The sequence below is a fragment of the Lissotriton vulgaris genome, chromosome 8 (assembly GCF_964263255.1).
Source record: "Lissotriton vulgaris chromosome 8, aLisVul1.2, whole genome shotgun sequence".
In the NCBI taxonomy this organism is placed as follows: Eukaryota; Metazoa; Chordata; class Amphibia; order Caudata; family Salamandridae; genus Lissotriton; species Lissotriton vulgaris.
In genome coordinates, this window is record NC_141696.1 from 807,268,818 (window position 1) to 807,281,952 (window position 13,135).

A 13,135-nucleotide genomic window follows, 5' to 3' on the forward strand; every position below is an offset into this window, starting at 1 on the left:
CACTCCCTGGGAAATAATGTCCTACTCACATATAGTTCAGTCCCATCCTCCCCTATCTGGGATAACACCGCCCCAAACCCCACATTAGAGGCGTCGGTGGCCAGTATAAAGGTTTTCTTGTAGTCAGGAGACAGTAGGACCGGGGCTGTGGTCATAAAACCCTTTAAAGCTTGAAAGGCTTCTACGGTCTCAGGGGAAGGATGTGTGTAGTCTTTGAGCTTGGTGTCCTTTCGTAAGAGATCTGTCAGGGGGGCTGCTGTATCAGCAAACTTAGGAATGAACCTGCGGTAGTAACCTACCAGCCCTAAAAAGGCCCTCATATCTCTTATACTGGCGGGAAGGGCACCTTCTCTATTGCTCTAGCCTTTTCACTTTGGGGAGCTATTGCACCGTCGCCCAAAACATATTCCAGGTAGTTGACCTTCGTGAATGCTGCTCTTGATTTTTTAGCATTAATATGTAGACCTGCTCTTCGCAAGGCTGTGAGGATGATCTGCAGGTGTCTTAAATGTTCGTTCCATTCCGTGCTGTAGATGACGATATCATCCAGATAAGCCGAGCTGAAGGAGATATACGGCCGTAGTACCTGGTTCATGAGACGCTGAAAGGTCTCGGGGGCCCCATGAAGGCCAAACGGGAGGACGGTGAATTCATACTAGCCGTCATTCGTAACAAAGGCGGTCTTCTCCTTGTCCTCCTCACGAAGAGGCACCTGCCAATACCCCTTCGTGAGATCTATGGTGGTGATATAACGGGCGTCTCCAATCTTCTCCACCAACTCGTCTACCCGGGGAATAGGGTAGGTATCGAAGTTGGACACCGCGTTTAGCGCTCGGAAATCCATACAGAATCTCTTCGACCCGTCGGGTTTGGGGATCATAACGATCGGGGAGGACTAGGGACTCTGGGACTGTCGTATCACCCCCAATTGCAGCATCTCAGTGACTTCTTTTCTAACTGATTCTCTTCGGGCCGCCGGTATTCTGTAGGGACGTTGTTTCACTATCTTCCCGGGTAAGGTTTCAATCCTGTGTTCTACCAAACCTGTTCTCCCTGGCGTATCAGAGAACACATCCGAGAAGGGGGCCAGTATGTCCTGCAACTCTTGTTTCTGTTCATTGGTTAGCTCCGAATTCACCTCTAGTTGGTTTAACGAGGACTGGGAAGAAGCTGCCGGGATGACTAGGTGTCCATCCTGGGGGGGTGGTCCCAACCACTCTTTTAGCAAGTTAATGTGGTAGGTTTGTGTTTTCTTTGAGGTTAGCCTTAATCGGTAGGTGGTTTGACCTATGGCTTCGATTACTTGATAAGGGCCTTGCCATTCACTCTTGGAACTATTACTGATGGCTGGTAGTAGAACGAGAGCCCATTTTCCTACAGCGATCCTTCGTAACCTTTTCCCTTTGTCATAGGTCTGTTTGTACCTCACTTGTTGGTGGTCCAAAGAGGAGTGGGCCAGATCCCTGAGTTTCCCTAGTTTGTTTCTCAACTGGGTCGTGTACTCCAGCATACTTTTCTGGTCCTGTTCTTCCTCTGTTTCCCACATTTCTTTGGTCATTTCCAGCAGTGACCTGGGAAGGCGGCCATACAATAGTTCGAAGGACGAGCAACCCAGGCTGCTCTGCTTTTGTGAACGGATTACAAAAAGGGCCAGGGGTAATAATCTGTCCCAGGAGTGTCCTTCGGCACTCAACATCTTCTTCAGGGTCATCTTTAGGGTTTGATTGTACAGTTCGACCAGACCGTCCGTCTGAGGGTGGTATACCGAAGTCTTCAGATGTTTGATGTCTAGGATGCGGCATACCTCCTTCATTAGCTTGGATGTGAAGGGGGTTCCTTGGTCGGTGAGGACTTCTTTCGGAAAACCCACCCTAGAGAACAATTCGACAAACTTCTTAGCTATGGCTGAAGTCGTGGTGGTTCGTAACGGGAAAGCTTCCACAAACCTAGTGGCGTAGTCGACGACCACCAATGCGTACAGGTGTCCTCTGGGGGTCTTAGGTAGGGGTCCTATTAGATCCATGCCGACCCTTTCAAAGGGGGTTCCTATTATCGGCATCCGCTGTAGGGGGGCGGCACTAGGTCTTTGGGTGTTTCTTTTTTGGCATATGTTGCATTTGGCACAATAGTCCTGAACATCTTTATATATCCCCGGCCAAAAGAAATGACGGAGAATGACATCCGTGGTTTTCTCTTTGCCTGCATGACCAGCTGTTAGATGTGCATGGGCAAAGAAAAGGACCTGTTCTCTGAAGGACTTTGGACTTAACAATTGGAGATCTCTGTCGCACTGCGCTTGACAATACAGCAATTCCTTTCTGATCAAGAACCTGGGATATGCCGGGGCTCTGGCTCCTTCACTAGCGTGGGCACTTTCCCACGCGTTATATAGGGTTCTGTCTTCTTCCTGGGCGAAGCGGAAACTCTTATCTATCACCCAGGGTTCTGGGGACAGGTAGGTGGACTGGGCGTCTTTTTTCGCAGAAGGGGGAGGGGACAGGGTCTCCCTAAAAAGTGAAAGAAATTCAGGGTTATCATTCCCAAGAATCATATCCTCGGGTAAGGAATCCACCACCCCCACCCTAACCTGGCAAGGTTCTCTATGGGGCAAATACAAGGTCAGATCGGCTACAGGATATGGCTTTACATCACCGTGTACACAGCGGATGTACACGGTGGCAGGAAGGGAAATTTGGTCTGGTTTAACAAAGCGTTCCTGGATCACCGACTGTCGGCACCCTGAATCTAGGAGGGCCTTTACCATGAGTCTGTTAAGCTTCATACTCACATAGAAGGAGCTACCAAGTTCCGTCGAGTACAGCACTGTCCTTGGGAGGTAGCCCACCTCCATGGGCTCTTCGTTTTTTTTTTCGGGGGACACATCCTGGCTATGTGGCCCCAATCCCCGCATTCGAAGCATTGGGGGCCCCTGGTCATGGGGGACGTCATCCCTGTTGGTCTGGACCGGATAACTTCAGCCCCACTCTTGGGTTTCTTCTCAAGTTTCACAGGGATTTGCTGTTTATGGGATTTGTCTGGTTTTTCGGTATCCCATACTATCGTCCTGGGCTGGGCTCGGGCATAGTGAGAGGCCATCTCAATGGCCTGATTAACGTCTAGACTGGTATGTTGACGTAACCATCGCTGGGTGGCGTAAGGCAGGACCTCCATAAACTGCTCCAAGTACACCTTGTTCAGGATTTCTTCCTTGCTGCACACATCAGGTCTTAACCATGTATCGGCTGCCATTCTTAGTCTGAAGAAGAGGGTCCTAGGGTTCTCTCTCGGGACTCCCCGCTCCTTCCTAAATTTTACTCGATAGGCCTCCTGATCTAGGCCCAAATGGTCAAGGATAACTTCCTTAATTGTCTTATAGGCGGGGTTCCCTAAAGGGTTCGCTGCTTGATAGGCTGATTGGGCCTCGCCAGTGAGGAGAGGAGCTAAGAAAAAAGGCAATTTTTCTTCGGGCCATCCCATGGCCCGGGCCGCCCTCTCAAAATTGAGGAGGAAGGCGTTGGGGTCCTCTCCTGATATATACTTTTGTAGGGCCACACCTGCGTGATGAGGGGCGATTTGTCGTACCTCTCCAGTGATGACCTGTGTGGGAGGCGGCACATTCCTAAGGCCTTCGAGTTGGGCAGTAATGGTGGATTTAACCAGGTCCCTGTCTGCTTGGGCGGAGTGTATCTGTTGCTGTACTGCCCACTCTAGTTTTTCCTGGCCTTTAATAATGTGATCAATGAGGGCTTCCATCTCGGGGCGACAGATGGTTGATGTGGTAGATCCCACTTCTGACACCAGTTGTCCCAGGGGGGACTGCTCGACTGGGAACTGCTCTGAAGAGACTGAAGGGCTAGGGGTGAACACAAAGATCGGATCCTTAATTAGTGATTTCAAAGAGGGTTTTATTGGGATATAAGTCTTCCTCTGCATTGCAAACAGGGCATTATCCGTGTCCTTGTAAGTTGGCGGAGGGGTAGCGGTATCAGGAGGAAGGGGACTGAAGACTTGGATCAATGTGATAAGTCACTCCCTTGAAATGACAGCTGGGTCCGTAGGGATGTTATCAGTACGGTTATAGGGGGGGGGGCTGGGTGCTTCCGTTGCTGTACTCCGATGTTCAAGCTGGCTCGGGTAGGAGAACCTTCTGCTACTCTGTTCTCCATTTTGGTCGGCACTCTGGGGCTGTAGCCGCTGTCTTCCGCTTCGGGCGAAGGGTCCACAAGACCGAGAAAGGAAAAGAAGAAGGATATCGGTTACTGGGGTGACCAGTACAATTATCGTAGGGGCCGGGGAGTGCAGGAAACCAAGTGCAGGTGATTGTCTCTCCCAACGTAGCGCAGTGCTCACAGTGCTCGTGAAGGTAGGGGTACAGGGGATTCTATTTACACAGTATACAGCGGCTTTACTCGGTAGGGAGACCACGCCGTCCCACCCACCCCGCAACTCTGCCCCGTACCTTGTTAAGCCACGCTCCTCCCTCGGGAACGTGGCGGGGCGATGCACAGAGACGTTGGCCTTCTGGCTTGTTGTTATCAGCTGGGCTCGTCTGGTCCTCGTCTTCTTTATTCCGGATTCTTCCTTGCGTTGCTTCTCCTCCTCACCGCACCGTCTTCGTCCTCCAGGGAAACGCCGTCCGTAGTCACAGTATCACTTCCGCCTTTTGACGTCCCACCGCTGTAGAGGGGCGGGGCTGCTCCTTCGTCTTCGTTCCAGTTAAAGGAGCCATGTCCCGAGTCCGATGCTGTCCCGTAGCCTTCCTGTTCCTCCCTCCACGAGTTTTCTGGCAGCTGTGGGGACAACGGGCATGGTGAGAGGGGAGCGGCAGACCACCACTCCGGGGAGTTATGCTGTATGGGTTCTCCTAGTCCTCTTGCCCCGTCACAGACCCCGATCAATACTGTGACCTTATGCCCCTATACGACTATAATCCATTTATTCCCCTATAATGGCATAAACGATCAAGAGCAATATTCAGAAACTCGTCTCTGGCCTCACACGATCAGAGCCACATTTCAGAATCTCTTCCTCTTCAGCTTCCTCTGCAGCTCATTAGTGCAAATGACACAGCAGAAGCCACTATCTAAGATTCCTAGATTACACTCCGAGTTCTTCAACAAGATAAAAACTCAGCAACCTGGGAAAGCCCCACTTGCTATGTTTTGATTAGTAATAGAACTCTAATGAGCACTGAGAGACGATCACTTCCTAGTGACATCTTTATTGACGTCTTATGTCCAAAAACTTACGTCAAACCAGGCACCTTTCAGGTATAAATATTACCAACGTTGCCTTAACCAAACGCTGATGCTGATGCTATTGCTGCCTCAACGACATCGATAATAGCGATGGTGTGTGAACATAGGAGCAGAACAGCTGTCCCCCTGCAGAGCCCAGCAGATACAAGCTGCCCACGGACGCTGCCCCTCCTCCTCTTCCTCGACGCGCTGAGAGAGACGCTGTCTTTCCTCTTGCCGAGAAATCCAGCTCCGGCGTTTCCAGCCTACTCTTGCGAGTGACTGGGATATCGAGTCCTGGAAGGAGATACAAGACCTCCAACATTCTATTCCAGAGGTATGGTGTTGACTAAACCCTTAGAAAGAATTCTTGAAGCAAACCTTGGCAAAACCAACTTAACTAAAACTGCTACTTACTTACTCCCTCCCAAGTATTAGGCTTAGGTCAGGTACACTGGGGTAGGCGTAGTTAGAAGCACCAGTTGAGTACGTTAGCCTAATGTATATATGAATGTATATATATTTTATTCATTTTAAACCATTGTATGGCTAAGAAACCATATCAATGCTTTTACAGTATTATTTCGCAATACTCATTTTACTGTACGCACTTTTTATAATAACAAGTCTTGCAATTGTGGCAATTCATTTCTCTTGTACGAGAAGAAAGACTGTTCAATAAATAATACCTTTTTATTGCAAACACCCGTCTCTCTATTCTCTGCATATTGGTGAAAGTAATCTGCACAAAACTGACTGAGTAAAATAACTGTCTATTGTTTCACACGACTCTAGAGATTGACTCTTATTCTAAGGAGCAAAGTTGTCATGTTTAAGCGGTTGTTGGAAAACTGAATCCCTTCTTGTCTGTACCAGGGAAGCTGATCACTTCCTATTCAGTCAAGAAAGTTTCCAGTGACCTCTGAGCCAGTTGGTAACAAACCCAATTAAGTTTAGCATAGTCAGTGGAGACCTGGAAGATCCGCACTTCTACGTCCATACTACTGTTTATGTTATTCCAATGCGCAGGGCCTATTGGGAAAATAGGAACTACACTACATGGTGACACAAAAATACGGTGGGGTGCTATAGCTACATACATTATACAATAACACACACATTAAAGAACTACATTAAAACACATTAAAATAAAAGTAGAAGAAACCAAAAATAAAATATGCTTACCTTTTCCTGCAACACATCCTGAATGCTCAACAAGTCCCTGCCTCTAGACTCCTCCGAGCAAGTTGACGTCACGCAGCCAAATACCAGACGCTGCTCTCATGCTGTGAACCACCTGGATTGGCTGGAGCAGGCTGTCTCAGTGCTCTGAAAGGCACTGGAGACTTGTGCATGCTCTACAACCCAACTGTGAAAGACAGCTGGGTTGGAGAGTTTGAATTGTGCATGGCGATTTGGTCGTAGCAAGGTAGTTAGTCAAGCCGGCATGCGCAATTCATACTGAAGAGGCCACTCTGATTGGCAGCAATGATGCACTGGCCCCCCGTGCCCTTTCCATTCGGAAGAAAGCTGGAAAAATAAAATGGTGATAAAATCCTTTTTATTACCATTTTATTTTTCCAGGTTTCTGCGCAGCAGTGTGTGTGTTTGTGTGTGTGCGTGCGAGCGAGGGGAGGAGTGTGGGGGCACTCCTCCGCTCCTATGGAGGAACCGCAGCTGGTCAAATTTGCAAAGACCAAAGATTCGTTTTACTGCTGCATCTTGAATAAGTTGAAGCTTTTTCAGCTAAGATGAGCAAGCCTAGGTAGATAGCATTGTCCTTACCCAGCCTAAATAGAATAGGAGCATCATCTACTGATGGGCGAGATTGTTTTGGAATGAACAGGAGGGCCTTTCTTGGTCTATTTAAAGTAGAGGTGCGAGCAATACCCTAATGTCACCTCAGCATACTTTTTTTCAGGTATTTTTAAGGTTGTAAACCGAGAAATCCGGGTACATCTGTTTCAAATGTAACCTCAGCTCACCCTTGACTGACTGTAAATACCACTACGTAGACGAATAGAATACAGGCCAATCTGTGGTAAATACAATCATATTTTGGTCAGTGCATGGGCAATGGATTGTGCTTCACAAACTTGTTTTTATTACTGTTCAACATATTCCGGTTTCTTCCCACTGCTGGCAAAATTATTACTTGATTTGAGAGGACAGGCATACAGTACTCGGAGAGGAGTCAACACGTAGTGTAACTTGTACTTTTTATGTTTCAGGGCTCGTATGGATACTACCATGGAATGATAATTCGGTTTTAAACAAAGGCACCCTGAGTACTGGAGCAGCGGCTATCCGCTCCAGCGAATTTGTGGAGATAATTCCAGAAAATATGCAGTTGAACCAAGAATCTAAGCCAATAGCTAATGGATCAGAACATTACAAAGCACCCCAGTCTCTCTGGACTGAAGTAGCTTCTGTTTTGAAGAAGATGATGAAGATAGCATGCTCCGAGTTATGGGACATATTTCTGGTACGTATGCTAATGGCTATTGCATTAATGCTATATTACAGCAATTTTGTACTTGGAATTGAAGAAAGGTTTGGAATAAAACCAAAGGTCACTGGCTACCTCCTTAGCTACAGCAGCATACTTGGTGCCCTCGCTGGTTTCATTATTGGACCAATAACAAGACTGTACATGTACAACACATACCGAATGTTGCTCCATTCAAGCATTCTAACTTTTTCCTTAATTTTGCTGCATTCCGCTGCCTCCACCATCTGGCTGGTTGTTGTATCTTCTACTTTTTTGCATTTTTCAACCACTATTGGAAGGACCTGCATCATTGACCTTGAGCTGACTTTGGGTGGCAATCAGGCCAGTGGCACCCTTTTAGGCGTTGGGCAGTCCGTAACTTCAGTTGCACGAATATTTGCCCCTCTTCTTTCTGGAATTGCTCAAGAATTTAGCCCTTGTGGACCCCCAATCCTCGGTGCATTATTGGCTTTGTCTGCTGTAATGATGATGTTCATAAATCAACGACGCTATTGTGTTCATACAGACTCCAAATTAAAAAGACATTAAAGATATTCCTATAAGCTAACATATAGTTGCTGATGGGCAAAACAGTGGCACAAGGTAAGCCAGAGCTGATTTTTCCTTAGGTTTCATTAGCTCATATTACAGTACCAATGCTGCAGTTAGACTTTTATACCTCATTGTGTAATACACATGAAACACTGAGATGCTTGAGTAAAGGGAATCCCACATACCACTATGAAATCTTAAGAAATGCCGCAATTTTCTTCTAAGATTTTCACATACAAGATGACCAAGCTTGGTAATATTTGAGAGATATTTAAGTGCACCTTGTAAAATTTTAAAAAAATTTCCAGAGGCATTAGGAGCAATCTTATTTTTTGGCTCCAAAGGTACTTGGCACCAATGGTTCCAGGGGCACTATCATACATATGGCGCATTTTCCTTGTTTTCGCTGAACGCTGGTTTTAAAAGGTAGCCACCTAGCAGTACGCAAGAAGTCCTTGGTGAATTGCATGAAAAGAAACATTGTCTAGTAGAGAATGTGGTGATTGAGGTATTGCAAAATTAGAAGAGCAATTATCATGAGTGTAAAGTCCAGGGAGAATTCATGGTGTGTTCTGTGCACTTTATGTCAACTTTGTGATGTAGCGGAAATGTAGGAAACCTTAAATGAAGTTGATGATCAAGCTTTTTAAAAGTTGGCAGATCTCCAATCCTGGGTAAAATGTTTCAGTGAAGAGAACCTGCTAGAAAATTTACTGAATCTGGAGGTGGAGGAGGGGGTTCACATATTGTGAATTACTGTGAGACAAAAGGATGTCCTGTATATGGTGAGGGATAGTGTGTGCAAGATAGAATTTCAGTCAAGCCATTTTGGAATTGGCCACAACAATATGGAAATGAATGAGAGACCAAACATCCATAGTTAGGCATAGTAAATGAGACCCCTCCTGTAAGTTTAGACTAAGGATGTTGAGCAGTGTGCAATTGATGAATTTCAATATTTGCCAAGGTGCTATAAGGAGGGGTAGTGGAGACACAGGAGGATACTTTTGCAATAGTTCAGTTTGACGGGAATTTAAGATTTAATTCTGGTCTAAGCTCACTGTAAACGGAAGTTGTGGGAAGTGTTGAGAAATGTAGAAAGTAGCTTGAAACGGTAATGATGGTGAAGAACATAAATTTGCTGAAGAAATAAACCACCAAGTTGGGGTTAGGTAACAGAGACTGGTTTCGAAAGCAGTGCATATGGATCAGCAGACCATCTCAGTTAATGATGCCAAAGAGAATCAAGCAGCATGAACTCATCCAGTATCAAATGACAGCATAGCAATCAGTCACACTAATTTCTAATAATTTTTTAATGAGATGGTGGAACAACCAGATTTGAGTATCAGTGGAAATAAATTAACAGGGGAAAACGCATGATGAGCAGGCAATGTTGAGAAGCTTTTAATTTGAAGAGGGCAGACACTAACTTGGAGTGAAGTGGTTGTGTAGCTGGTGTACTACCACTGTGCCGCATAAGATTATTCACCAAGACAGGTGGAGAGCCACAAGAAAGCTATGCCTCCTATACTCTGTTTTAAGAAAGACATCAAGAGTATGTCATGCTGATGCAATGTAAACAGAAGAGCAGGAAAAAAAGTGGATGGAGGAAAAATGGTAGAACATGAGAAAAGGTTACCACATTTGACTTAGTAAGAGTTAACTCTGTCTCAGTGGAGTGCTTACAGTGGACACCATGTTGCAGAGGATCATACATTTTTTTGGTGGTCCATTATTGGGTGACTCAATTGAAGACAGAGTTGTCCTATCTTTCAAGGAGGATACATTTTTAGTGCTGGGGTGGCAATGACTGTTTTGAAGCATTAAGGAAACCCACATGTGAGTTGCAAGTTGAATATGCAAGCCAGTCAGTAGGACAGTTAAATATGTGAAGCTGTGTTGAATAATGTAGGAGTTTAAATAACTCTTAATTAAATATTTTTTAGTGTAAATACTTTAAAGGGCAAAAGTGTCATTGCAAGGCACATCAGGGATTACCCAGCTCGGAAATCAGGGTGAGTTCACTATGTGAGGTAAAGTAGTGGGATAAGGAAAGAACCGGCAGGAAGAATGAATGCGAACTTGAGGATGGTATAATCACTTTTATTTACGCTGAAAAGGTACCATTTGGTGGGAGGCAATTGTGAGGTGCATATATGAAAGAAATTGGCTTATTGGTTGACTAGGGAGTGAGCCCCGGTCAAGCAGCTACCACTGTCCTTGTCAGGGTGATGCACAAGCTAACCCTAAATTTATCTATGCTCATCTCTCTAGTAGCTTGGTTCAGAGGCAATGTGTAAAGTATTTGTGCAACACTTCAAACAGTAATTTCGTGAAAACCCCACACAGAAAGAATCTTGCACCAGATTAGAAAAATAAAGTAAGTTTTAATAAATAAAATAAGACCAAAAGAACAAGAATCCAAGCAGTTTAACAGGCGATATGCACGTTTAAAGATTTCAGGGAAAATAGCACCAAAAAGCACATACTGCAAACTGTGTATATCTGGTCGCACTGGACCGGGACAAAGTCACAAGTTCAGGCCGACTGTAAGGATCACAGGCCGGCTACAGGGACTCAGATAGGCTCGCTGAACAAAGTACCATAAATCCTGGTCTCCAGGACGTTGCGAGGGTCTGTGTCACAAGTGCGTTGCACAGCCAAAGTGAGGCATCAATTCTGAGTTGTGGCGAGGCTACGGCGTGGGGACATGGGTATGGGTCGTCGTCGAGGATTCAGTCATCGATGGCTTAAAAAACACAAAGTCCGGCATCAAGAATGCGACGTGAAATCGGGGGGATTTGTTGGTTCTGAGGAGCTGCAAAGCTGCTATGTGGAGGTCAACATCATCATTGAGGCTGCCCTCGATGAGGGATGCGAGGGCCTGCACCGAGGATGCATTGCACAACGGTGATTGCGATGAGGCTGCGATACGAGTCTTTGCGACTAGGGTGATCCATGCAGTAGAGGCGATGCGTCAGTTTTGCTGGATCCACAGAGGTTGGTAGAGCCCCCTAAGCCCTCTTCCATGGGTCCAGGAATAATGTGTACCCATTTTGCAGGGGATAATCACAGATGGCAGAGTCCAGGTGCTGTGGTCGAGGTTTTTGGAGCCTTCTGCCCCTGAGGCGCTTGCTCTAGCTCTCTAACACTGGGGGTTCTGGGTTCAACAGATATAGGTTCAATTCTCATACAGGCAGGAGGGTAACAGGTCAGCACAGAAGGACAGGAGCCCTTCAGAGCAGCTGGCTCTCAGAGGAGCAGTCCTTCCAACAGCACAACTATCCTTCTTCCTGGCAGAGTATCCACTGGTCCAGAAGTGCACTGAAGAGTTGGTGTCTGAGGTCCAATATTTATACCCAGTTGTGCATTTGAAGTGGTAGAAGCTTCTAGAGGGGTTGCCTTCGAAATGCACAGGTGCCCTGTCTTCCTTGTCATGAGACCAGACTAACTACTAGGGTTATGCAATCCTTTGTGTGGATGCAGGACACAGCCTATTCAAGTGACCAGCTCCTCCCTCCAATCCTGCCAGTGATGGCCCATCCAAGCACATCTAAGCTCCCTATTGCATGTGGATGTCTAGGAGGAATATACAAAGCCAACAGTCAACTACACCTGGTCACGTGGGCCAGAGAGAGATTGCAGGCAGCAAAAAAGGCTAAATCGGGAAAATGTCAACTTCCTAAAAACGGCATTTTCAGACTTGTAATTTAAAATCTGCCTTTACCATAAGTTAGCATTTCAAAAACACCAATCATGAACTGGTTATCTGCTGCCATTTGGAAGTTACAGCTTATTAAATGCAATAAGGTAACTACAATGTTACCCTATGAGAGAGATAGGCCTTGCAGTAGTAAAAAATAATTTGAGACATGTAAAACCTAAAATTACATGTCCTGCTTTTTAAATACATTCCTCTCAGAGTTCTCACTAATCTCTGGGTCCTCCTCAGGGTCTTCCTCAAAACCACCCCACCCACTAGTTCTCTGTTATGGTTGCTTCCTTGTGGTTCCTTTCACAATTACCTAGGATTATTCGAAGGTCCCACGCAGTGTCTACCTTTCGCATTGCTAGGCCCCTCTCCCTACAGAAATCCTTTACCTCCCCTTTTGTGTAACACCCCAGGTTATGAGGATTAACCCCTTTCAAGCTGATGACGGCAGGGAGCCGTCATGGCACACAGTGCTCGTGTGCTGATGACGGCTCCCGGCCGTCTTGACCGCACCCGCAATCGGAATGTGCCACACATGCGCAGAATCGCGTCAGCATGCAAGGGGTTAAAGGTTAACTCCATTTTGGTAAGGTACAAAAGCATAAGTGCAATAACAAGATTCCCAGGCGTAAGAGCAGAAGCAGGAATAAACAATAAAAATGACCCAAGAGAGAACAGGAGAAAAAAACACGTAATGGTCTAAATGAAGAGTTGTAGGGTGACAATGAGTCACTGTGGTATCATGTAAATGCAAGTTCTATCCTCACAGCAATGTTAGAAATGCGTTTTCTGGTTGGCTAGGGTATGCACCTAAGCCAAGCAGAACCCACCACTTGACTGAAGGCAAGTAATTTACACACCAAAGATAACCTGTGTTCTCCGTCTGGTAGCTTGGCACAGGCTTATCATCAGAGGCAATGTGTCCAGCGTTTGCACAACACACTCATACCAGTAACACAATTAATTCACCACAAAAGAGACTCCATACAGGATTATAGAAAAATATATAGTATATGTTGTGCATATAACACAGACCAAAACAAAATGAACAAATAATTACTTTGCCAACTAGACAATTGTCAACATCACAATGAGTGCAATAAAAGCTTATATATTGCACACCTCTTGAAAACGCCATTA

The 13,135-nt window shown here is 45.9% G+C and overlaps 1 protein-coding gene across 1 annotated transcript in view; it reads left to right on the top strand.

The window, feature by feature from the left end:
• Positions 1-11,939, top strand: part of SLC67A2 (solute carrier family 67 member 2) — a 261,647-nt gene extending 249,708 nt beyond the window's left edge. The window contains exon 6 of the mRNA XM_086934682.1: positions 7,469-11,939. Coding sequence (XP_086790808.1) covers positions 7,469-8,277 — 809 coding nt within the window. The 3' untranslated portion in view covers positions 8,278-11,939. The remainder of the gene's footprint in view (positions 1-7,468) is intronic.
• Positions 11,940-13,135: the final 1,196 nt, after the last annotated feature.